This window comes from Chiloscyllium punctatum, chromosome 32, assembly GCF_047496795.1.
Source record: "Chiloscyllium punctatum isolate Juve2018m chromosome 32, sChiPun1.3, whole genome shotgun sequence".
In the NCBI taxonomy this organism is placed as follows: domain Eukaryota; kingdom Metazoa; phylum Chordata; class Chondrichthyes; order Orectolobiformes; family Hemiscylliidae; genus Chiloscyllium; species Chiloscyllium punctatum.
In genome coordinates this window covers 9,163,264-9,190,715 of record NC_092770.1, presented here as the reverse complement: position 1 = coordinate 9,190,715, position 27,452 = coordinate 9,163,264, and the positions used below count along the sequence as shown (strand labels likewise).

General features: G+C 38.8%; 1 protein-coding gene across 1 annotated transcript in view; it reads right to left on the bottom strand.

Moving 5' to 3' along the window:
- Nucleotides 1–27,452, bottom strand: part of ptprq (protein tyrosine phosphatase receptor type Q) — a 180,569-nt gene that overhangs the window by 100,450 nt on the left and 52,667 nt on the right. The window contains exons 18-25 of the mRNA XM_072551604.1: nucleotides 20,689–20,861; nucleotides 11,967–12,507; nucleotides 10,975–11,136; nucleotides 10,698–10,877; nucleotides 8,476–8,583; nucleotides 5,032–5,313; nucleotides 1,683–1,865; nucleotides 290–391 (exon numbers count right to left, since the gene is read on the bottom strand). Of these exons, the coding sequence (XP_072407705.1) occupies nucleotides 290–391; nucleotides 1,683–1,865; nucleotides 5,032–5,313; nucleotides 8,476–8,583; nucleotides 10,698–10,877; nucleotides 10,975–11,136; nucleotides 11,967–12,507; nucleotides 20,689–20,861 (1,731 nt within the window). The remainder of the gene's footprint in view (nucleotides 1–289; nucleotides 392–1,682; nucleotides 1,866–5,031; nucleotides 5,314–8,475; nucleotides 8,584–10,697; nucleotides 10,878–10,974; nucleotides 11,137–11,966; nucleotides 12,508–20,688; nucleotides 20,862–27,452) is intronic.

The following is a 27,452-nucleotide window of genomic DNA, read 5'->3' as shown; positions in this document are numbered from 1 at the left end:
AATAGCTCTGTAGCATCGCTGCTGTAGGTGCTACAGAACTAACTTTGTTGTCTAGAGTTCAAAGGTGCTGCCAGAGATTCAAGCAAAATATTTAACTGTTCGAATGGCATTTTTTAATGATTGTAAACATGTTCCAAAAAGTTAACATAATATAGAGGTGCTGTACTGTTTTCTAACCAAATAAATACATTTCTGCTTAAATGATAAATCTATCCTTGTAAATCACAGATTCCATATACCTCTTTCTATGGATGAACAGCAAATTCTGTCATTTTTACAGTATACTTACCACCTTCTCCAGTTAAAATGTACACTGGTTGACTTTGAATTCCTTCACCTTTGCTAGTACTTGCAGAAATTTTTAAGGAATACCTTTCATTTGCTTTTAAACCTGTAAAATGTGAGAACAGAAATGATTTTTAATTAGAATTCTCTGTACATATTATAAAATACCAAATACTAAATTAATTTTGGTAATGCCACAAAAAACATTACAATAAAATTACATTTTGTTTTGAGCAAGCAAAAATCTAAGACCTGAAAATAGTGGACTTATTCCATGTACTAATATCGGTGTTGTGCAACAGAAGGGAACAATCACTTTAAATGTTAATATTTGGACTGGATTCAGAGATAACAATTCCTCAGATTGCTGTATGTAGCTATATTGTGGATAGATTGCTATGATTTCCATTATGCAGTACTTTCAGTGAAATCATAATTAAGATCTTGAAGGACATATTGATGATTTCAAGGGGAAAAACAAACCTAAGAGGTGTCATTGATACATCTATGATATCAAAAGATGTCAGGGAAATCTCACAGGGGCCTGAATATCAAGAAATGTGGCAAAACCTCGTGATGAGTCCAGCAAAGCCTATCACAACGTCAGGTATAACTTGCTGCATCTTTTAACTAGATTTCGGGTATCTCCAAGATTCTCGCTACCCAGTAGCAAGTTGCTGATTAAGGGAGATTATACCTTGTTATTTACTTACTTAATTACACATTTTCATTATCAATATGTAGCTTCGTATTCATCCATTCACTGTGAGCAAACCAGACTCAAGAATTCTCAACATGGATGTCAGAGAGGATACCTGCCAACTTCAGCTGGCCACTTGGTCTAAAAGGCTTCCGTTTTGGAAGCCATGCATAAACATCTCAGCGCACGCTCCATGGGGACCAGCCACATGCACCCCATATCCACGGATATTGGCATATAACATGTGTCAGCCTCTAAGCACATTGCCAATCCACTCCATAGAACACACTTATAAGATCTCTCTGGAGTATTATGTACAGTTGTGGGTACCACACAAGAAAGATGTGAACACACTGGAGAGAGTGCAGAAGCAATTTACAAGAATGGTTCTAGGAATGAGAAACTTCAGTTATGAGGATAAATTGGAGATTTCTTGGACAAAGGGTGGCTGACAAGTGATTTGGTGGAGGCTTTCAAAGTTACAAGTAGACTGGATAGATGAGGTAGGGAGAAGCTGTTTCCAGTCATAAAAGGAACAAGAATAAGGGCATAGGTTTAAAGTGTTGCGCAACTGAAGTAAGGGTGATGTGAGAAAATACTTCCTTAAGAAAAATAAACGAAGCACCTATACCCATCAGAAATTTTAAATTCAGAAGTCTCTTTTAAAAAACATTACACTGTCAATAGTTTAACTTACCTGTAACAATGACAGTCAAATTTGTACTGTTTGTAATCAGCACATCACTACTATTTTGAGCTCCAAGATAGAGTGTATAGAACTGGATAATTCCATTGGGAGTTGATGGTGGTAGGAAGGATATTTCAACATCAGAAGGAGGGAGAAATATGTACGTGATATTTTGAGGTGCGCTATCCGGAACTGTAAAATAAACATAAAAGTAAAAATAGAAAATTAATTTCAAACAATGTTTAATATACTCAGTGCATATGATCAAATAAATAATATAATAAAGATAGTGAAACCTACGGTTATAACTGTGGATATTCGATTAGATAGGTTGTGGACTGGCTATTGCCTGTGTCTTTGAATGTAGATCCACCTGTAACCAGGGACAGGCTCATTTTTCCTCCACCCAATTCCCCAAATCACAAATTTATTCCCACTTTTTAGATGACCAAGAATTGGGCAGGCAGTGAGTAACAGTAAGAAGAGTGATGAAAGAGATACACCATCACATGTCTTCATACCAACAATCATGAGTAGATGCTGAGCATGGCATACTCATGTGATTAGGGTGGTGCTGGAAAAGCACCACTGTAATCTAGAGATTTTCCTACTCCTCGGATGCTGCCTGATCTGCTGTGCTTTTCCAACACCACTCTAATCTAGACTCTGGTTTCCAGCATCTGCAGTCCTTGTTTTTACATACTCATGGGATTGCACGCAGCTGGACTACAAGAGCAAAAGACAAGATACTGTTCAGTGGAGAGCGAAGTTGCATATGTGTCCTGCACCAGAGGACTTAGAAGAGCATTTCAGTGTGGTGACTTGTGGAAAGGTACAACAACATGCTTGACCCTGCATTAAAGCTCATGGTAAATATCAAGGAGCACAAAAGAATCCAGCAACAACTCAGCATGGATCTCATACCCTTCTCTAAGCATACAGGTGACCAAGTCCATCAGCACAATGGAATCAGTCACAATGCAGTATCTACTGACCAATCTACTTGGGGCAGCACAGTGAATCGGTGGTTAGCACTGGTACATCGCAGACCCAGGGCACCCGAGATCGATTCCAGCCTCGAGCGACTGTCTGCGTGGAGTTTGCACATTCTCCCTGTGTCTACATGGGTTTCCTCCGGGTCCTCCCAAAGTCCAAAGATGTGCAGGTTAGATGAATTGGCCATGCTAAATTGCCCATAGTGATATGTGCATTAGTAGGGGAATGGGTCTGGGTGGGATACTCTTCGGAGGATCGGTGTGGACTTGTTGGGCCGAAGGGCCTATTTCTGCACTGTAGGGAATCTAATCTAATCTATGTCTTAATTTCAATTGCAGCTCAAGTGGTTTCCACCAGATGACTGAATGCTGAAATACTGAGGCTCTGTGGGTCAGATTGCTAGATTGGAAGATCAAGTGGCTACTACTATCACTGTGGATGAAAGCGTACAAAGTAGCCAGCAAGCTGTAACAGGAGTCCAATAATCTGTACTTCAACAGATTATAATATTATTGAGGCAGAGGCTTGGGAAAATGGCTTTGGCTTCATGGAGCACAGACTTGCAGGCCACTCTCAAAATGACATTTCCTACCCTACCCTCATCAAACTGTTCAAAATCATTATTCATGGACATTTTCAGGCTCCTTCACTGCACTTCAGTAGCTTTCTATCAGCCCTGTTGCAGCAACTTGTATAATACTGCATAGAAAGAGTAGGACAGGCAAATGGAATGTGGATACAAAGGAATGCACAAATGTAAATAGTTGACATTTATCTAAGGAATGTATTCATTCTTAAATTTGGTTAGATTGTTTATTTTATGGTGGCTTTTACTCACATATTATGGATGCTGCGATGGTCAATATCAGAGGAATGGCATAATAAGTATGAGAATTTTGGCAAATGAGTAATCAATGTTACAGCTACTGCAGTCACACCTAGATGTGAACTTCATGTTCTCATGGTTCAGGAAGGAGCTGTCTAGAATGTGTACTCTCTTCTTCATCTTCCTCACACTTTTTGTAAATTCATTCACGGACTGTCAACACAACTAGTTAGGTTAGCATTCATTACTCATTCTTAATTGCACTTGGGGCACAAGGTAGTAATCAGCAGGAGGTTTTATTTCTTAAATTGACCTGATGCCATGACTTGATGGGTTTCAGAGTCATTATTAAGGATTTCCAGGGCTACACCTCTCCCAATAACAACAGACTTTGTAGCAGTTAGATAGAATGGATTGGCTTGTTAGTCCTTATCAGTGAGTGTTTAACAATAACATTACTCCTGCTTCTCTTCCTTCTCCACCAGAGGTTAAGTGGCAGCATTAGTCGTGTGTTGAGCTTCAATGTGGTACCATTGGTTTAAGATCACTGACATTATGTTCTGCATTGTGCTGAAGGACGGCTTATGCCCGAAACATCAATTATGCGCTTTTCCAGCAACACATTTTTCAGCTCTGATCTCCAGCATCTGCAATCCTCACTTTCTGCATTGTGCTGACAGCCAATCACCACTTGTTTGCTAATGCCTACACCATTATGGTATCTGGCATGACTCACTCCAGAAATGCACATATGCACCAATTTTTAAAATTTCCTACAAGAATTAGAGCACCTCATTGAGATTCCTTGAAGTAATAGATTCAAATCCTATAGCACAATATACTTAACTATCAATCCTTTCACAGGTAACTTGATAATCCCAAATAATGAACATATTCTGTCAGAACCACAACATTGTTATATTAAATTATCAAATTCTGAAGTCATATTCAGAATATAGTTTGTTTAATTTTCATTTTCAAATACTGTGTTAGTAACAATAGCAATCCAGTGCTGGGAAAATTTGAGAAAGTTAGATAGACATACGAATGTCTTTTGATTTGAATGGAGTGGGAGACATTCCAAGGGTTTACGACATAGAATAATGTAATGCCACTGGTATTTGGTTGTGGGTTCCATGAAACTACTACTTCAGTGGAACTAATGTACTTATAGGTCACATTAAAGGGTTGACTGCTAAGAACTGTAAAGAAAGCATTGGAATATTTTAAACTGGACAGATTTTGGATAGAATAAATCTGCCAGTTTATTGTTAACTCTTTGTTCTCACTAATAAATAGACGGCAAGTCCCATTTAACTGGTTAGCATTTGGGTTAAACAATTCTCCCAGTTGAGCAAACAGTTAAAAGGAGCTATCAATTTCTACTACAGATGTTTTGTTTAATTAGATCAGAATTGTAATCCAGCTGCAGAAAATATGCATGATGTATTGAGCAAAAGTTCTGGTTTTCCAGCAATGTACTTCCATTTTTTTTGGCAGAAACCTAAATTCTCAGTATTACAAAACAGTGCTTACCATCATGTTTTGTCACCAAACGCACAATTGGAGATGTTTGATTCCCATGGCCATACTTGGTGTGTGCTTTAACAGAGACGTTATAGGGAGAAAATTTCTTTAAGTTTTCTAGGTAAATGCTTGTTTCCGAACTGTTCATTGTAAAAGAGTCAGTATAATTAGTGTATGTAACTTCATAGTATGTAATAATTCCATTGGGCTTCGCTGGAGGTGACCAGCTCAAGTATGCAGATGTTTCAGTTACATTTTGGAAGGTTAAGTTTTCAGGTGGTGTTTCTGGTTCTGAAAAGGACAGAAAAGAATGTAATTTTGTTATCTTTGGTTGTTTTGGAAATATTTATAAGATTTAATGATGATAAAAAATGTTTAACTTGCACTATCAAACTGATGCAAGCTTGAAAAATAAATCCAAGGATGGTGCTCAGGAAAAGTGTTGAGTGGAAAGCCAACATGCATCCTGAATAGTGAGAGCAGCATACTAAGGTAGATCTAAGTAATCCCACAGCAGTGGATCAGATCAAAAATCTACAGTCCTACCATATCCAGTAATGAATGGTGTTAGTCAGCTAAACAACTAACTGGAGGGACAAGTTTGAAAAACCTCCTCATTCTCAATGATTGGAGAGCCCAGCACATCAATGCAACAATCCACAGCCAGAAGATCCAGGCGAATGATCCACCTCAGCATCTCTTGAAACCTCTGCACCAAAGATACTTGCCTTTTCCTAAATTTAACCAATGTTTTTCTAATCAATCTATTCAGAGATGTTATTACACAGCTCTGGAGCAGGTGGGACTTGACCTGGGTCTCTCAGTCCGGAGGTAGGGTGCTCCCATTGAACAACAAGAGCCTTTAGATGTTAGTCTCAGACAATTCAATTCACTCCCCAGGATATTAAGAAACTGCTAAATACATTAGATGGAGCAAACAGCTTGAATCCTGATAAAATTCCAATTGTACTATTGAAAACCTAAGCTTCAGTCATGTTCCTAGCAAAGCTCTTCCTGTACTGACATAACACTGGCATCTACATCACAAAGTAGAAAATTGTCAGATATGTTCAATCCACAAACAACTGGACATGAGTACTTAGATTTAAATTGAAAAAATGAATTTAAGACGAATAAAATGATTTTCATCTTCACAAAATGAATGATTAATACTTGGAACAGATTCCACATATAATGGGGATGATAAAACCTTGGGACAGGGTCTTGTGCTGCTCCCAGAGGCAGGAAACAAGGCAGAGTGAGGAACATGATAGCAAGTGAATCTCAACCTCAGATTCCTGACAGAGAGATGCAAGTATGAACTTGAGTTCCTGGACATTTGTAAGGCAGATCAAGCTTTACAATGCCATTTGCTATGCATCTGCACCTCATTAAAGCTCATTAAAAGCCAGCCTTGCCAGAATTATGTTTGTCTTCACAATAAAGTTCTTTGCAAGCAAATATTATATGATTTCTGACTGATGCCTTTCTATGGGGAGGTGATAATATTGTGGTAATGTCACCAGACTAGAAATCCAGAACCTTAGGCTACTGTTCTGGGAACCTGGTTTTAAATCTCACCAGGGCAGAGAGTGAAATCTGAGTTCAATAAATATCCTGAATAAAAAGCTGGCTTAATAGCAATTGTCATAAGAAACTAATGTTGTTCACTGATGTCCTTTAGGGAAGGACATCTGCTATTCTTTCTTGATTTGGCCTACACGTGACAATATGACCCTTACCTACCCTTTGCGCAATTAGCGATAGCCAATAAGTACCAGTTAGTCAGCAATGTCCACAGAGAGTCATGGAGTTGTATAGCGCGGAAACAGACACTTTCGTTGGGCCAATGGGCTGAGAAGTGGCAGATGGAGTTTAATTTAGATAAATGTGAGGTGCTGCATTTTGGGAAAGCAAATCTGAGCAGGACTTATATACTTTATAGTAAGGTCCTAGGGAGTGTTGCTGAACAAAGAGACCTTGGAGTGCAGGTTCATAGCTCCTCGAAAGTGGAGTCGCAGGTAGATAGGATAGTGAAGAAGGCGTTTGATATGCTTTCCTTTATAGGTCAGAGCATTGTGTACAGGAGTTGGGAGGTCATGTTGCAGTTGTACAGGACATTGGTTAGGCCACTGTTGGAATATTGCATGCAATTCTGGTCTCCATCCTATCAGAAAGGTGTTGTGAAACTTGAAAGGGTTCAGAAAATATTTACAAGGATGTTGCCAGGGTTGGAGGATTTGAGCTATAGGGAGAGATTGAATAGGCTAGGGCTGTTTTCCTTGGAGTGTCGGAGGCTGAGGGGTGACCTTATAGAGATTTATAAAATCATGAGGGGCATGGATAGGATAAATAGACAAAGTCTTTTCCGTGGGGTGGGGGTGTCCAGAAGTAGAGGGCATAGGTTTAGGGTTAGAGGGGAAAGATATAAAAGAGACTTAAGGGGCAACTTTTTCACGCAGAGGGTGGTACGTTTATAGAATGAGCTGCCAGAGGAAGTGGTGGAGGCTGGTACAATTGCAACATCTGGATGGGGATGTGAATAGGAAGGGTTTGGAGGGATATAGGCCAGGTGCTGGCAGGTGGGACTAGATTGGGTTGGGATATCTGGTTGGCATGGACGAGTTGGACCAAAGAGTCTGTTTCCATGTTGTACATCTCTATGACTCTATATGCTAAATTAATCTAGTCCCGTTTGCCAGTACTTGGCCCCTATCCCTCTAAACTCTTCCTATTCATATACCCATCCAGATGCCTTTTAAATTATGTAATTATCCCATAAAAGAATTTAAAAATATATAAGAGAGAAACTGAAGTCACTTTGGAAAGCATTCATCTATACCATACCATGGGCATGGAGGACTACTGAGGGAGAGTGAAGAATAATGGAGACAGGTCAAGGAAGGGAAGCAGACCTGCAAGGATGGAAAGACCAGAAGGTTCAGTGCAGATATCCAAACTGTGAGCCTGAGTCATACTCATTGCAATGAGTGAATGCTATCCTCGTGCCCTTTACATGTGATGCCAGGGCCTTCAACCCCATAAGATACTGGGCGGAGCATTTAACTCCCTTGGTCCATTGCAGGATTTGCTAAACCGCTCACACAAACATGTATAATAAACTGAGTAACTGCATAGGAAAAGTTGGCCTGTATCTTCCACGACAGTCACTTACATGCCTAATGCCAAATTGAGCCTGCATAATGGAAAATCTGTTCCTGGAGTCACTGAAAAAGCAACTACCTTTCAGTCAAGTAGCTATCAAGCCCTTTTGGATGGATGGATCAAGATAGGTCACAGTATGCTTGAAAAATCTGCTTCACAAACCAGTGATGAAAAGGAAGGCATAAGAATAGTTTAAACAAGTTGATAATAATAAGAGAGCTGAGATAATGATGTAATAACAGAAATAATTGGAAGCTGAAATTTGATTTATTTCAAAACTTTTCTTACCATCTTCAAGAGTTCGCACAAAAATATCATCTTTTTCAGAGACTGAGCTTTCACCTGCAGAGGTTGATGCTGTTACCCTCATTTTATAGTCTGTAAATTTTTTTAAACCTATAAATGTAACAGAAATATCTGAATTTGTGGAAAAGGAGTTAAATTAATTGCAGTCATTTGAGTGGAGATCTGAGGCATGATACCACTTCCATGTTAAAAGTTATACAATGACTTAAGCAATACATGCGGAACATAAATGTATTCTTGAATAGAAATCAGTTGCATGATTCATTTTTAATGTCAGGAGACAGCAGGAAGCAGCATCTTCTTTCTCAAAATATTTTAAAACTATTATTGGCCCTTACATTTTGTGGCCTATACTATCAGCAGTGTTTCAATGCAAGATAATCATTGACAATCACAGAACTATCAAGATATCAAATACTCAGTGCTTTCTACAACCAAATTATGTAAGGCTGCGATGTCAGCATGGAAATACCTACTAACTTTATTTTTATAAAGGCTTAATGAATGCATGCCACACAAATCTGCTATGATCTGGATCACACATGATATTGTCTTGGAAGTACAGTTTACAGTTCACAGCATCAAGCCTCCAGATCATCACACCCTATCAAGCCACTCAAGAAAATAACCTGAAGTATACTTATAAATCAAGGAGACTGATATGTGGTAAGGAATAACATGCTCATTACTTCATCAAAACTGTTCCGAAGCAAAGTCATTGGATCTGAATCACTAAGTTTGTTTCTCTTTTCACAGATGTTGCCAGATTCTAGTACTTTCTGTTTCTCATTCAGATCCAGCATTCACAGTACTTTATTCACCTACCAACATCAATGTTACCAAGTATCATCCAGCATAATGCTGCCACATCCCTTGTTTGCTGCTCACGGAACTCAGAAACTGATCTGTGTATGTTTTTTAACTTACATATTTTTAACTTACATATTTTTAACTTACATCTCATTTCTACTCTGTGCACATGTGTGTGTCTTATTATTTCTTCTTCATTCAGTAATAAAATACTCGATAAAATTTGAGTAAATTTACAGCTTTTAAAAGCAGAAATGAATTTGTTCTGGAAGAAATGCATCCAAAAGGGAAGGGATTATTTGTAAATTAATTTTGTTGTGAACGACTGAGGGGGTGAGTGAATGAAGAAGGGGTGGCAGTTCAACCTGCTTCACCAGTGAACCTGAAAACATGGGGCATCTCAATTGGAATCAAAATAAATCGAGGAATCTCACGCACAGTTTGACTGTAACTTTAAACTTGCTGTGCAATTACCATGTAGTCAGTGTGTTGGAACCTCAAAGGAGTCCCAACACACATATTTCAGATTATATTTGGTCTCGGACTAGTCAGAGACCAGAAGATTTGCCTCCATAATTACTACTGAGAAATATCCATAATGTCTATGCATGCCAGTGCTGAATGAATGGCTATTAAGAGAACTCAGCAAACATGGCTGCTTAGCCTACAGAGAAATACCTTAATGAAATAGAACGATCATGGCTTGAATACTTCAACATCTACTTCATCGTCTTTAGCTGTCACCTCTCCGAGCAAAAACATCTGTTAATCAGCTTGAGCACAATGAAAGACTGAATGTAAAAGTGCAATGGTGTACATGATATTTGAAGCAGTATCTCTCAGAGCTCATGCTTTGCTCAATGCCCCTCCCAGTAAACATGTGATGATCACACTCATGTATGTCTTGCTCCCTAGAGTAGAATACATCTTCTTTGCTTTTATCTTGGATTGAAAGAGCTTTGGTCACAGATTACCCTCCATGGATTTTAGTGCAGGATGATTTGCAGTTCAGATTTCTAAAGTTTGGAGGAGCCAGTGTTGGACTAGTGTGGACAAAGTTAAAAATTAAACAACACCAGGTTATAGTCCAACAGGTTTAGTTGGAAGCACTCGCTTTTGATGCACTGCTTCTTCATCAGGTGACAACCACCCGATGAAGAAGCAGCACTTTGAAAGCTAGTGTTTCCAAATAAACCTGTTGGACTATAACCTGGTGTTGTGTGATTTTTAACAGATTTCTAAATACAGTCCCATTATAGGTATTTTTCAATGAGCTTTTCAATTTGCCCTTAATAAATAATGTCTCAAATAGGTTTAATTAGTTCTAAAAAAGTTCTAAAAGCATGACGGTCAACTTTGTGTCTAAGTTACAAACATTTATTGATTTAAAATACCTGTGAGAGTAATGTTGTTACTCATTACAACTTCTTGAAATGCCTTAGTTGTACCTTCCTCCACAGCATAGATCGTGTAATGAGTTATAATGCCATTAGGAATAGCAGGTGGGTCCCATAATATCAGAATAGATGTAGAAGTGATATTTTCATATGTTATATTCTGCACTGAACTTGGCACTAAAACCACCAAAGAAAAATGTTTAGTTAATTTCAAAAAATCTGTGACATCACTTTCATTTCTAAAACAAAGATCATGGTTTCTTTGGTAACATACCATATTCTCGTGTCTTTAAGGTAATGTAGGTTGGTGGTCCTTCTCCAACAATAGTGAATGCTGACACTCTGATAATGTAATCAGTATGAGGTACAAGTTCTTTCACAACATATGACAGCTGTTCAGATGTAGGGTCAATGACCTGCAGCCTGCTTTCACTCTCTGCATAAAGTAGAAGAAGAAAACCTTGTCGAATGTAATCATTCTCACAGTGAGTAAAATTCATAGATGGAATGGAAAAACAAAATAAGCCTTTAAAAAGTAAGAAAGAGTCAGCAGGAAGTTAAGAGTCATAGAGTCATACAGCATGGAAACAGCTCCTTCAGTCCAACTAGCCCATGTTTCCAAACTAAACTAATCCCACCTGCCTATATCCTTCCAAACCTTTCCTATTCATGTGCTTAGTCCAAATGTCTTCTTTTAAACATTGTAACTGTATCTGCATCCACCACTTCCTCTGGCAGTTCATTCCACACACTAACCACTCTGACTGTACAAAAGGTTGCCCCTCGTGTCCTTTTTGAATCTTTCTCCTCTCACCATAAAAATATGCTCCCTAGTTTTGAACCCCCCCACCTTATCTATGCCTCTCACGATATTATAAACCTCTATCAGGTCACCCCTCAATCTCCAGTGAAATAAATCCCAGTTTATTCAGCTTATTTTTATATGAGCACAGTTTAAAAAGCTTTTAAGAATGTCCCACTAACCTTAACAGAAACGTCTGGCTTTAAATAGAAAAATAACGAAGTTCAAATTGTTATAAACAATGAAAAACACTTGTAAAATGTATTTGTATTCTAACAACCTGGAATAATTTAATACTTTTTTCTCACTTTAGAAAGAAGAACCTTTGCTTATGCTTTGAAAACATACAATCTTTAAAAATGCTTTGTGACTTTCAAGAGCAAGTGTATATACTAATTACATCGCCATGTCACTAGGTCACTAGCACCTGTTGTCACTACATAATGGAGCAGTGACCTACTTACCAGCAGTGATATTTTGAAGGCCATTAGCCAGAAGCCTCCATTGAGGAAGAAATGGTGAAGCACTTGAAGACAGAGAAATTCCACCTGCAGTAAGTGATCTTTTATGCAACACTGATCTCAGCTTGAGAGTCATGTTGATTGCAGGATGAGATTCAAAGGGCCCCAAGAAACTAGAGGTTATTGGTTTAGTAAATGATTCAGAGAATCCAGTAGCAGCCATTGAGTGTGCGGTACTAGGCATTGAAGGTTTAGAATAAGTGATTACATGTGATGTTAGTTGATCAGGCACAGATGCAGTCATGCTTTTTTCATGTACAGTAGTTGTCTCAGGCAAGTCTGAATTAACAGGGGTTAATTCCTTAGCTGGTGAAAAAGTTGGTAAAGTCACTGCAGGTTCTAAAGATGAGGAATCAGATATCAGCTCAGCAGAGCCTTCATCCACGTCTGTAAATATCGCATCAGTTTTTGAAGTCAACGTAGTGGAGACTGTGACCAACATACCAGGAAGTTTTGGTTCAGTAGAGTTTCCCATATTCATATTCTAGAATTTAAAAAAAAATCCATGAATGTATTTTTCAAAAACTTAAATATTTGAACAAATCAAGGTTGTATTGAGTTACCCATTCAGTTGTTTCGTCAGAACATTAGTATCAAATGACTATCAATTATAAATTTAGCTCCTCAAATTCCCTGATTTACTGGATATATATTTATCTTGATTACCTAATTGTACATGTGATTTCATTTAACTTTGTTTCTACTTAACTGAAACTGATATAGGAAGCAACAGCCAGCAGGATAAATGAAAGAAGGAGGTGTATCCCAGGTGGCCACTAGGAGATAAGTACTGTCTTCTTATTTTAACCTCTCACATTTCTTGTTGTCCTTAAACATAATGGTGTTAAGTTCAAAGTTTTAGGTTCTATTGTTGTTATTCCCTATCTCTCTTATTATTTTATGTTATTTAACAGTAATTGCTATGTGTTATGATTTGAGGTTTGCATCTACTCAGCTGACATATCCATCACTGATGTAAAAAACAGTCCACATGTCACATTCAAAAAGCCAACCACTAAACTGCTGTACAGCATGAAAGTAGCCAAGACTGATGTGCAAAATACAGGATGATACTGCATAAATAAACACTGGATCAACATGTTTCTTGGACTTCAAGAAATCCAAACTGCCCATGCCTATGAGATATTAATGAAGGTCTTAAGTGGGTGCACTTGTCCTCCCATCGCTAAAGTTGCTTCTCTGAAGTCAGCAGAAACTGAAGTACTCACCATGAGAAGTAAACACAGTGGTCTGACCACTACTGTAAGCTATACTCCAATGAGTCAGACATCCTTTGGTTTATATTTTACACCATTACCAGAGCTTCCTGCCACGTTGAAAATAGATGAAGAACCCTCAACACTTGAACTCAAGGAGGCTTCATGCCTTTCAAAAAGAAGGGCATTTAGCCAGGGTAGAATCCCATCTGGATTGCTCAAGCATGAAAAATTTGATCCATTGTCCCCTTTCATGGGTTTGTCTTTTTCTGCTGGAAGGTAAGCTCTGTTCCATATGAGATGCAGGATGCAAAATTTACCATACAAAAATAAATGGCAACAAAGAAAACTGCAACTACAGAGGCTTCTCACTCCCTGGGGAAGGGATATGCTTGAATCATACCTCAAACTATATGCAGACTAAGTGTATTTCATTTCCAGTTTTACCTAGCTTTGATGAAAGGGCATTGAGCTGAAATGAATACTGTTTCTCGCTCCACAACTGCTACCTGATTTTCTCAGTGTTGCTAATATTTTTTGTTTTTATAACAGGCCAGAGCTGTGGAAGAGCTGCTGGAAATTCCATAGAGACATGCCAAGAATGGATAATGCATTATGGTCAGTTATAGACAATCCCATTTATGATTTTCATTAAGGCTGTTTCACTGCTCGGGCAGGGAAAGAAACCAGATTGGAAATATTCAAACGGGGGTGAGGAAAGACAGATCTGGATTTAGGAAGCAACAGTAAACATTCATAAAATATAGACAAGACCAGATATGTCTGGAGGTTTCAAGCAAGGGGAGGGTCAATTGTGGAGAAAGAAACCTAGGCGATAGCCTAGGAGAGAGAAATCCCAATGATTTGTTTCAGATTTCCATAAATTCTTCATTTATTTTTGTCTGAAATCTATTGTTGTCCAGGATACTGCTCAGATACGAGCAGTGACTCACCGCTATAATTTCTATACTCCTTGTAATGTATGAAGAGAGTATTAAATATGACATGGTAGCCATGTAGCCAGCTAAAATGATAGTTGATCAAGCACATGATGATTTAAACAGCATATTTATTTATAGAAGCCATCTATGTTCCCTCAGAAAATATGTTTTCCCTTTGCCTGACTACAAGTCTAGGGTGGAGTCCCTGGATCTGTAGCTGTAGTGGTGGAGCCTCCTCAATACTGGAGCCTATTAGCCTGGAATATTTGGGCAATTGAATATGGGAGCGTCTGTGGTGAGAGCACACAGATGTATTTATAGTGGCTTCTCCAGTTACAGGCTCACCCTCATTCATTACAGGGTTGGGATTTAGATAGGGTAGAGGTGGAGGGGATCCTGATATGTCTGGAGTGATTGAGAAGAGATTTCTGGGGTGCCTATATGTGATTCCTTCTCTCTTCAAGGTGTCTGCTGGCACTATCCTGTTTCTTTGTGAGACATCCTACATATTTACCATTTCACTGAAGCTGTCAAAGTGGCTGGTTGTATTACTGGAGCTTCGAGATACAGAACATGGCACACTGAATACTGCAGAAGGGGTGCAGTTTCTATGCTGATTTTTACTTGTCCTTAGATATTTGGATTCCTGGACAGATTAGTTACAGGAGGCCCCTTGTCCAAGAATTTCTAGCGCAGAAGAACATTTAAAGGTAAATGAGTCACTTTCAATCCAACTAGGGTTCAAAACAAATATTTGGGCTTTTGTTCTGAACAATTGTAGTCCTATCCATCACTGTCTGGCTTTCTGGAATAGAATATTGTCTGGCATATTCACTATTTACTTTTACCATGATAAGCAAAATGAAGCTGAATGGAACAAAAGAGTTACAAATGGTGCTCTGTATATGCACATGCTGGGAGATAAGGCAGCTTAATGTTGGTATTTGCCCTTACTTCAATAAATGTAGGCTCCGTTTGCCTTTAAAGAGTAGCTGAAGAAGTAAACATGCAAAAGACATGAACATCCAATTAAGGTTACTACAAGTCTTTGTTAGAATTCACCCTCCATTAACTTCCACTCCTTACACACCTCCCCCCCCGACCCCCCAGGTCATATTTATTGAGCAGTATAATTTTGACTGTATAATAGCCGGACATTCAGATTGTTTAAGATATCAGCTTGACTTGATCAAGAAGGAATGCACAGAATACTGAATTTGTAAATCAATACAGCTTTTTTCCAATGTTCTCCTTTCTAACCCTCCTATCCAGTCCAACTTTCCTAGCTTACCATTCAAACTATTTTTCTATTAAATAATTTGTTGAATATTCATATTGTAATCATATCTCAAGTTTAATTTGAAATTCCAATTTCAAGGAATTGTTGCCAAGGTATTCTATGACTGCTCTAACCTGCCACCCCTTCTGGTTATTATTTCAATTAGGCCTAATGAGTTCTTGGGCTATAGAATCATAGAAAGTTACAGTTCAGAGGAGGCGATTGACTCACTGCGTCGATTGTGGCTCGAATTATGGTGAAAATAGGAAAGGATAAAGAAGGGGTAACATCTAAGAAAAGGAATAAAGAAGTAGGAGTAAAATCGAAAGGTAGTGGGCGAAGAAAGAGAGGAAAAGAGAATAATGCTAAAAGAAGGTACAGTAGGAAAAAAGGAAAGTTTAAGGAAATGCAAATCCTTTATAAAAAGAATAGGCAGCTTTTGGCAAGAACCCTAATGGGGGCTCCATCGAAATCTAAATGTCCCCTTAGTAAGGAAGATTTAGAAGAGTATTATAAAATAAGACTCTCTAGGGTTAATGAGAAAAACAATTTTAGAGGATTTGCTAAATATGAAAAGAGAGCTGAGGAATCTGATAATGTTGTCCTGTAGGGTCTGGTGACGGTAGACAACGTCAATCAGGCTATTAAGGCGATGGACGTCGATACCGCTGCTGGGCCGGACAGGATGACATTAAAAGATATAATTAAGATTTTTAATAAAGATAACACACTGTTACCTAGACTCTATACGATTTGGATTAAAACTGGTAAAATCCCAGATGAGATGAAATTGAGTCGGACCGTATTGAACCCCAAAGTCAATGATGAGGAGGAATTAAAAGATATAAATAACTGGAGGCCAATAACAATTGGACCAATTATGCTAAGGTTATTTACCAAAATAATGGCGGGTAGGGTAAATAAAGTGATAAGTCTTAATAAGAGGCAAAAAGGTTTATGACCGGCGTTCAGGGATGCGAGGAAAATATTAAAATTTTAGAAAATATTATTAAGGGATCTAAAAAGAGAAAGAAAGATCTAGCAGTGGTCTTTGTAGACCTTGCCAAGGCATTCGACATGGTAGGTCATAAATTAATTTTAACAGCCCTTAGGAGACTCCATCTCCCGGTTTCATTTATTAAATTATATGAGAACTAATATGAGAATAACTTATATGAGAATAATTTTACACAGATCGAGGGTTTTAATTGTAGAACAGAAAGAATTAGAATTTTAAGAGGGGTCAAGCAAGGGGATGCTTTGTCACCAATTCTTTTTAATATAGTAATGGATCCTCTTATCGCGACCATTGAAGAAAGGCAAAAAGGAATAGTTTTAGGATCAGATGGGAAAAGCTGTCACTGTGCTACTTTAGCATTTGCAGATGACATAGCGTTAGTTAGCAATTCATATGAGGGAATGAAATACAATTTAAAACTAGTAGAAAGATTCTGTAGTAATACGGGAATGGAGGTAAATGTTAAGACTAAAGGGTTTTACTTTACTGTTAAAAATAAGACAATTATCAATAACGATACAGCAAATTGGAAATTCAATGACGGGAATATTCAATTTATAGAACCAGGTCAAACAGATAAATATTTAGGTGCTAAAATAGACCCGTGGATTGGCGTCAGCCAATCAGACTGGGAAGATCAGTTAGAAAATTGGATTAGTAATTTAAAATCATCTCCCATAAAACCGGTACAAAAATTAGAGCTTTTAAAAACCTATTTTATACCTAGATTGTATTATTATTTAATTTTATCAGAATCCTCTATAAATTATCTTAACAAATTAGATAATATAATTAAGAACGCTGCAAAAGAAATATTACATCTTCCGCAGTCGATCACGGATGGCGTTTTATATGCTAGATATCGTGATGGTGGCCTTGCTTCAAATAGATTGGCGACCTTCATCCCAATTTCAATTATGAGAAAATTCGGGACGCTCCACAGATCCTCAGATGAAATTTTGCATGCCTCGTTTCATTTTGAGGGTGAAAGTGTAGCCAAGAAGATGCGGAAATTGAGCAAATTAAAAAGGCTGGAATTGATTTGGAACCCGAACATTAATCGACAATTGGGAGAAAACGGTACTATCGGAGAGGGTAGTGATGAGGAATTGGAAGAGTTTATTAACACTAATTATGGCAACTGGAGATTAACGGAAGTCGATAGATGGATAGCCCTCCCATGTCAAGGAGCTGGCGCTCATTACGACAAAAACGATAGTATTTCGAACAACTGGTTGAAGAAGGATCAATTTATGAAAATATCTAAAGTAATTAATTCGATCTTATTGAGGACTAATCTATTTCCGACAAGGGTATCCTTGTCGTATGGAAGGCCTTTTAATGGTAAATCCTGCAGAAGGTGTAATGCAACCTCAGAGACGTTGGCTCATATCTCTGGATGGTGTCCCTATGTTAAGAATATGCAAATAAAAAGACACAATAGGGTGGCAGAAGAATTAACTAAATTTGTTAGGAAGAATGGGCGGACAATTTTTATAGAACCGAGGATTAAGGATATGGCTGGGAAATTATGGATCCCTGACTTAATTTTTAAGAAAGACCAGCAAATAGTTGTTGTAGATGTGACAATAAGGACAGACCTTCAAATTAACTCCTTGGAAGCAGCATGGGAAGAGAAGACAAGTAAATACCAACATTTAAAGGATGAGATAATGGATCTCACGGGAAGAGGAAACGTATCCTTCCATGGTTTTGTAATGGGTGCCCGAGGAAAATGGCTGGAAAAGAATAATGAGCTCATGAAAAGCCTCGGGATTTTGAAATTTAAATCTTTCTCCCAGAACATTACAGCCCTTGTTTTATCTCTAAGCCTTGAACTGCTGCGGATTTTTATGGACTCATAAGTTCTCCTTACGACATCATTTAATAACTTTTTAGAAATTATTTTAACCATAGAATTTTAAGTAGTGTTTGTTGTTTTAATCAATTTTAGGTATTTTAATTTTTAAATCTTTTAAAATGTTTTTTAGTAATAAAGTTTGGTAGATTTTAGCTCACATAAATAATTGGTGGTGGGTAATAGGTATAATAAATAAAGTGCACGCTCAACACAGCAGGTGATGACTGGTAAACACTGTTTAATGGTTGATTAACCCAGCTCATCCCTCCCCTTACTGAGTTCTGATTCAACATTGTTTTTTGTCATTTCCCTTAACATCATCCGGCTGTGGTTTCGCTGGATAGGGGTATTCATGTGTCGACGAGCGACGTTAAAACTCGAAAAGGACACAATCCATCGCGCATGGTGAGTGCATCAAATAGAGCTACCCAGTTAGTCCCATTCACCAGCCCCATCTCCATAGTCCTCTAAATTCATCACTTTCAAATATATATCCATATCTCTTTAGAAATCTCCTTTGAAAGAACCTTCACCACTCTCCATGGCAGCACATTCCAAATCCTAACAACTCTCTGAGAAGAGAAGTTTCTCCTGTCTCACACCGAAATCTCTTGCTGACAATCCTGAAGTTGTGAGCCCGAGTTACTGACATACCACCTAGTGGAAATAGAACATCCTTCTTTATGCTGTCAAAATTGTTTACAATCGCAATAATCTGTTTTGGCCCACCCATGTCAATGGAATGGTCAATAAAGCACAATAACGTCTCTACTTTTTTTGAGGCTAAGGAAATTCAGCATGTCCACAAGGTCTTTTACCAATTGTTATAGATGTACCCTAGAAAGTATCCTATCTAAATGCATCACAGTGTGGCATGGCAACTGCTGTTCCTAAGATCGCAAGAAACTAGAGTCATGAACACAGCCCAGTCCATGATGCAAACCAGCCTCCCATCCATTGACTCTATTCATACTTCTCACTGCCTCAGGAAAACAACCAACATAATTAAAGACCCCGCCACCTTGGTTATACTCTCTTCCGTCCTCTTCCGTCAGGCAGAAGATCTAAAACTTTGAAAACATGTACAAATGGATTCAAGAACAGCTTCCTCCCCGCTGTTATTAGACTTTTGAACAGACCTCTCAAATATTAATACTGATATATCTCTTGCATCTTGTCTGTGATGGTAACACTATATTTTTCACTCTGTTCTGCTACCCTGATGCATTTTATATAGTATGATCTGCCCATATAGCACACAAAATACTTTTCACTGTATCTTGGTACCTATGACAACAAAAATCAAACTCAACAAGGTCACCTTTTAATCTTCTTTCCCCCAAGGCAATATGCCCAATTTCTCTCATCTTTCCTGTATCTCAAAACCCTCATTCCTGGTATCATTTTGGTAAATCACCTTTTTGCATTCTTTCTAAGGGCTTAACATCGTTACTTAAATAATATACCCAGAACTGAAAACAATTCTCCAAATTTGGACTGACCAATGATTTGTAGATTTATAGCATCACTTCCTTGCTTTTATACTCTATGCCTCTATTTATAAATTCAAGGGTCCTATCAGCCTTTTTAATAACTGTTTCAACTTGCTTGGCCACCTTCAGAGAAGTAGCCCATGAAACCCAAGTCCCTCTGCCCCTATACTCCCCTCAAGGTTGAATCAGTGAGCCTCTCCATGCTTTTTCTACCAAAATGCATTACTTTGCATTTCTCTGCATTGAAAATCATCTGCCAGGTGTCTGCCCATTTGGCCAACTTGTCAATGTCTCTCTGAATTTGATGCCTCTCTGAAGAGATTTACCCCTCAACACTCATCTTCAAATAATTTATATAAATCAGAAAACGCAAGGGGTCCTAACACCGATTCCTTCAGAACACCACCTTCAACTCGTCTCCAGTCTCAGAAACTGCCCATCTATACCCACGCTCTTTTAGCCAACTTCTAATCTATACTGCCAATGACCATCAATCCCTAACATTTTGTAATTTTCTAACCAACCTACCATGTGGCACCATATCAAGTGGCTTCTGAAAGTCCAAATATACAACATCCAGAGCACTACACCCATCCACTGCCTGTGTTACCTCATCAAAGAACTCATTCGAATTTGTCAGTCATGACTTGCCCTTAAGAGCAATGCTTTTACATAAGAATTAATCCATAGTTGGTTTCCTACATCCAAATGAAGATAAAGGGAAAGATGATTAAACATCAAACCCCACATGAGGGAACACGTCTACAGTGTGAAACTTAACTAAAAAAGAAATATAAATTAACTGTATATGTTGTTTAAGTTTATAACATCCAGGAAAAAAAAATAAACAGCATACCTGATGGTTTTCTGTCAAGATTATATTTTGTACAGATATCTGAGACTCCTTTAGAAAGACAGTGATTTGATATTGAATAATAATTCCATTTGGTTGACGAGGCTTTCCCCATTCCAATCTTGCAGATTTAGCTTCAACCTTTGTTGCTTTAAAATCAAATACTTCTCCTGGAACTAAAACAATGAATAGTTCAAATGTAATCATGTTTCTATTTTGTAGATTCAATACTTTAATAGGGTACAGAGATAAATCACAGATTAGGATTTGAGCCATAATTGCCATTACAAGTAATTTTACAAATCCATTTCACATTATGATTTTCCTGTCCTGCACTAAAGTTCTCACATTGTAGTTCAAATAATCGAAAATAATTTTGATTAAGCTACAGGAAATGAAGCTTTAATGGAGAGGAAGGATCAGCATCTGAATGCCCAATTCTCAACCAACATTTTAGACTTTGAAGGTAAATTAAAATGTGAGTAGGCATCTATTGTAAAACAGATCAAAAGCATCACTGGCAAATCAGGAACAGGTCACTTGTCCACCCATCAAGTTGCAAATTATGTATAATACAGCAAATGTAAAAGGTGACAATAAATATGAAAAACAGAATGCCATGGTTCACCAATACTACAGTAGAAAAAAAAACACAATTTTTGAATAATAAGCCATACAGCTTGAGTTTGGACTTGAATACTCAGTGTGCAATCAATTAATTGATCTCAATAATGTAATTGAGCTGAGTCCACATGAGTTAGAGAGGTAAATATTTTGCTGAAGGTGTTGGAATGTGTATGCTCCAATATGAGATGGAGGCAAAAAAACTGCAGATGCTGGAATCCATAGTAGACAAGCAGGAGGCTTGAAGAACACAGCAAGCCAGGCTGCATCAGGAGGTGGGACAGTTTCGGGTATAACCCTTCTTTAGGAATGGAGGTGGGGGGAGTGGAAGCTACAGATGAAGAGAGGTGGGAAGTGTTGTGGTTCTGTTCGCCGAGCTGGGAATTTGTCTTGCAAACGTTTCGTCCCCTGTCTAGGTGACATCCTCAGTGCTTGGGAGCCTCCTGTGAAGCGCTTCTGTGCTGTTTCCTCCGGCATTTATAGTGGCCTGTCTCTGCCGCTTCCGGTTGTCAGTTCGAGCTGTCTGCTGTAGTGGCCGGTATATTGGGTCCAGGTCGATGTGTTTGTTGATAGAGTCTGTGGATGAATGCCATGCCTCTAGGAATTCCCTGACTATTCTCTGTTTGGCTTGCCCTATAATGGTAGTGTTGTCCCAGTCGAATTCATGTTGTTTGTCGTCTGTGTGTGTGGCTACTAAGGATAGCTGGTCGTGTCATTTCGTGGCTAGTTGGTGTTCGTGTATACGGATCATTAGCTGTCTTCCTGTTTGTCCTATGTAGTGTTTTGTGCAGTCCTTGCATGGGATTTTGTACACTACATTAGTTTTGCTACATTCGACTGGGACAACACTACCATTATAGGGCAAGCCAAACAGAGAACCGCCAGGGAATTCCTAGAGGCATGGCACTCATCCACAGACTCTATCAACAAACACATCGACCTGGACCCAATATACCGGCCACTACAGCAGACAGCTCGAACTGACAACCGGAAGCGGCAGAGACAGGCCACTATAAATGCCGGAGGAAACAGCACAGAAGCGCTTCACAGGAGGCTCCCAAGCACTGAGGATGTCAGCTAGACAGGGGACGAAACGTTTGCAAGACAAATTCCCAGCTCGGCGAACAGAACCACAACAACGAGCACCCGAGCTACAAATCTTCTCCCAAACTTTGAACACCTACGGGGAAGTGTATTGGGTTGGGAGGGGAGCAGAATGGTGAGGTAGTGATCAGTGAACAGTGTGATAGGTGGGTATGACCTGGATGGAGAGACAAAAAACTGCAGATGCTGGAATCTAAAGTAGACAAACGAGAGACAGCTACCAACTGGATTAATTCCTCCCATTGACCAACCAGGCCAGCCTCACTACCTGTGTTCACCAACTACTACCTCACTATTCCACCCCTCTTCCCACCCATACCCTCCCCGACACGTCTGTTTATTTGTAGCTTCCCCTATCCCTACCTCCATTCCTGAGGAAGGGTGATACCTGAAACATTGACTTCTCCACCTCCTATTGATGCCTGGCTTGCTGAGTTCTTCCAGCCTCCTGCTTGCCTACTTTCAGTATGGGTTGGAAACAGAATCTGCTCTGGTGTTCATAATCTTTGAATTCCCTGACCTTTACTATCCCAGATCAGTTTTTAAAAATGATCACTATAATGCAATAGTGAATGGCTATTAGTAAGCACGTCCCAACAACAGTCAGAAGAGAACAGTTGCAGGTGAGAAATGACAAAGGATGGACAGCAAAGTAATTTCTATTCTTTGAGCCAAAGATTGCTCTATCACAATACCAGGTAATTTTGCTGAATGTGCATTGTAATAATGAATCTATGGATGTTCAAGCCATACTGACAAGAACGTTGTAACATTGGTGACCACAGATTTAGGTGAAATCCTAAAGAAACACAAATGTGTCAACTGACCAGTTTCCTCACTAAACCACAGTGGTTTTGGTAAATTTTGAGCGATCTCCTCAAGAGAGATGAGCTACAATTTCAATAGGTTAGTCACTTAATTACAGCCATTTTAATATGAAATTTAATTTTATCCTATGTGTCCTGAAATTTGCCAGTGAAAGAAAAGTGAGAAGCAAGTGATGCTTAATAAAACTTAAAGGGGGATCTCCTCAAAACAGGGAACTATGTCAGTAAGCACTCAGTACTCACAGCTGGTTGCACTTGCTTACATGAAAGGATTTATTCACAACGTTCATGCTGACAAATTACTTTACACACCCTGGAGTTTTACAGTTCTGATGTACATTTTGGATCTCTGATCTATCTGATACATTGTCACATACACTGTGTTTCTATGGACCTCAGCTGAGGACTAAGTTGATAACCACAACAACAGAATCACCATATGTAGTGAGGACAGGCTGAGCATCATGAATTGGAAGAGCCATCAGTCTGCTGATAATAGATCGGTAGCTCCAAAAGAAAGAGGGGATCCGCAGAGACGTGCAACTCACAAGAGTCCATATATGGCCCACAGGCTGTCACACTAGTACCCTAACCACTCTGTATCCTAACCAGCTGGCAGCCTACCCCTTACACAGCTGGCACCTTAACTACTTGGCACTCCACTTTTCACTCATCTGGCATCCTACCCCTGGCACCCTACCCACTCCCTTCTGACACCCTATCCAGCTGGCACCTGTCACCTAGCAAACAATTCCTCTATCTGTCTGATATCATAACCCTGGTGCATACCCCCTCCCTAGCTGACACCATATCCAGCTAGTATCTACTCACCTGAAATACTACTCAGCTAACATACTACTAACCTAGCACTCTTCCCTCTACTTATCTGGCATTCTAATCTGTTCACAGGTGGTATACATCTCAGCTGACATTCTTCTTACCTGGCACTCTACCCTCCCAGCACCCTAATCACAGTTTCCTTTATGTACTTGTGATTTGACAGCAGCTGTCAAAGTTGATGTCAGAATCTTTAAATTTCGGAATACAGCAATTGGCTGCTTTGAAAGGGGGACTTGGTTTGATTCCCTTTTATAGTTCTGCTCGAAAGAGAACTGCCAGAATGGAAGTACAGTTCCATATTTCTGAAGAAGTGCTGAGCTGACCCTTATGTGTCAGATTGTGACTCTTCAGAAAATTTGCCAATTTTAAGGAGTAATTTTTTTTGGTTTGTTACATATTCAGTTCTCTAAACTGCCACTGTATTCTCACCTTGCTCTTACCAGTGATTCCCATAGCCTGAGAAATCTTGAATCCACCCTTTATATGACCAAAAAGTGTGCTAATATCACACTTACTGAATGATTAACAAATTGAAATTAATTACTCACTTCTCCCTTAGGAGCTTGCCTGCACACACCTTTGTGTGTTGGACTAAAATACAGAAGTCGATGGGTTGAAGCTCACAGACAACTCAAGCCTTTCCATGATTTAGCTTCCATCTGTGCCTAAACACATGCACCATCCATGTTAAAAATCCCCCTCTTCATTTTCTTCAAACATTAAGTCAGGGAACTGAGGCATGTGTTCTGACGAAGAGTCACCAGACTGAAAATGTTAACTCTGCTTTCTTCCCACAGATGCTGCTGAATTTCTCCAGCAATTTCTGTTTTTGTCTTGAACTGAGAACTAAGCCACGATAGGAATTTAAGATGGCAGGTTGGGGGGGTATTCTGTCAGTATTTGGGAAATTCTGAAAGCTTCAGATAAAGTTAGTATATTTAAATCCAAGTTTCCAAAATACTGACAAACTAAAGATCAAGTCGGATGGCACCCATCAACTGATTTAACATCCAAAGAAACAAAACATTTGAATTACACTTCCTGTAAGAAGTAATCAGAAAACAGCACTTAGTTTTTTTCTCTTAATTAGGACTGAGATACTCTTGTGGATAGGGTAGCAACTCTGTCAATGACTGCCATCTAATGGTAGCAGATCAATAATGTTTATATTTTTACTTTAATAGATTTTTTAAAATCCTGTAACAAATTTTGAACATTATTTTTGAAATGTTCCTTATGCATTTGATGCAGATTAATAACAAAAGAGGTGTAAAGTAGCACCATAAAAAAATTGCAGTTGGGTTCACACTTGACTATCAATTAACATTTTAAACAAAATCATTTTGTGGTTTTAGACCTGGATCCTTTAGCAAAATTGGAAGCCATTTCTGATTAACAAATCTTTGGAACAAAGCAAGAGGAAGCACAGTAAAGTAAACAGAAAGTTCCATGCAATGTTTTGTACCTTAGAGAACAGGAGTTTATTTTTCTGCTGGACAATTTGCATTCATAGCTTAATAATGATTTTAACACCTTCAGACCTTACACGTAACCCCCAAATTCTCTCTTCTTCTGGGGATGAGTGGGAAAACATGGCAGAAGGGAGATTATGTTGGGACTAAGTCCCCAATTGGAACACAGTTGGGAGGATGGCCTGTACATATTGTCAGGCTTAGTGTCCATTTTGTTTCTATCAGGTTCCTGGCCCTCTGGAATTTTGCCACACATTGGCAATTTCTCATGCCTCCCTTTCCACCAGGCTCTTCCTCCACTCCTTCAGCTATTCACACACTTTCTGTGCCTCATATAAAGACAAGATGTACATACAACAGTCAAGACTGGAAAACATTCCTGTCATCACTGAAGGCAGATCAAAAGCTAAAACAGTGCAAAGCCTTCAAGGCGAAGCATGAAATGATAGCAAATGTGAGCAGCAAAACACACCTGACCGTATTCAAGGATATTTCACTGATGTTGTTCTGATGATGGAATAGTTTGAAGAACAGACTGATACAACAGAACACTCAATGCCGGTGACAGAGTTTGTGCTTTGTGAACAGTAATCTTTCAACAACAAAACTGAGAGCATATAGAAGTCTACTTCCACAATCAACTAACCACAAAGGCCGACTGCAGATGTCTTCATTATAAATCAACAGGTTTATTTGGAAGTACAAGCTTTCAGAGCATTGATGAAGCTATCTGACGAAGGAGCAGTGCTCCAAAAGCTTGTACTTCCAAATAAACCTGTTGGACTATAACGTGGTGTTGTGTGATTTTTAACTTTGTACACCCCAGTCCAACACTGGCACTTCCACATCATTTCATTATAAATCGAAGAGGAATTGCATCTGACCTCATAGAAATAAAACCAATGCCCACAATATGGCTAAAAAGAATAAATTGCCTGGTTTAAGCATTCAGCATACTGTAAAAAAAGAGAGTAGCCGTTTCAATGAGGAATATACTGCCTGATCCAGAAGTTCTGGATTTAAAAGGGGTGAACATTCATGAGGTTAAGGGTTAGCCAAATAATGTTACCATTTGGTGATGATAATTTTGTGAGTAGCGGAGAAAGGTTCCTCTGCAAATGAAATTCAGATGAAGGTCCTTCAGATAAGGTAGAAGACCAACAGCAACGTAATTTTCTCTGCAAAGGATATCTGAGAGATAATAGATCCTTCAGCAGCGAAATAATCCACAGATCAGACCAAGATCAACAGCCCTCAAGTGAAAGATCTAGCATTCTGCCAAATCCATAGAAAGTTCAGTCTGTGAAAAGTGAAACATCCAGACCATCTACATTTGTGAAATCAGAGACTTGGGAGGAGATCCAGTAATAGTAAATATAGTAGACTTGTATACATGGTCTATAATTGGTTCATTAATGTGCAAATAAAGCTTGAGGGGAGATGTTGTATAAGGTATTAAATTGCTCACATTACATTGGTCTCACCCATTCTACTAATAGCCCACAAAGTCTGTGGGTGGAACCGAGTTCTACTAGCTTTTATCTTCTACCTTTCGAAGGGAGTAAATTCATCTGCATCAGTTCCCTAAGGTCTTAATAATATGCCTCATGAAATGTATTTCCACTTACTGCTATAATGTCTTCTCCTTTACTCAAAAGTGTCTCTTCTGTAGACACTCTGGTAGTGTATCCTCTACCACTAATCATTACCAAAACAAAGAAAAGACAAAGGACGATTTGTGAAAGCAAATTACCTTAAATAAACCTTACTCAAAACGGTAGGAGTGACAATTACTAAAGGGTATCAGAAATGATCATCCAGGAAAATACTACACTGAGAATTTTCAGCACTACTTAAATGAAAATCACCTTTTACTATCCACATGCTGCTAGATTGGAAG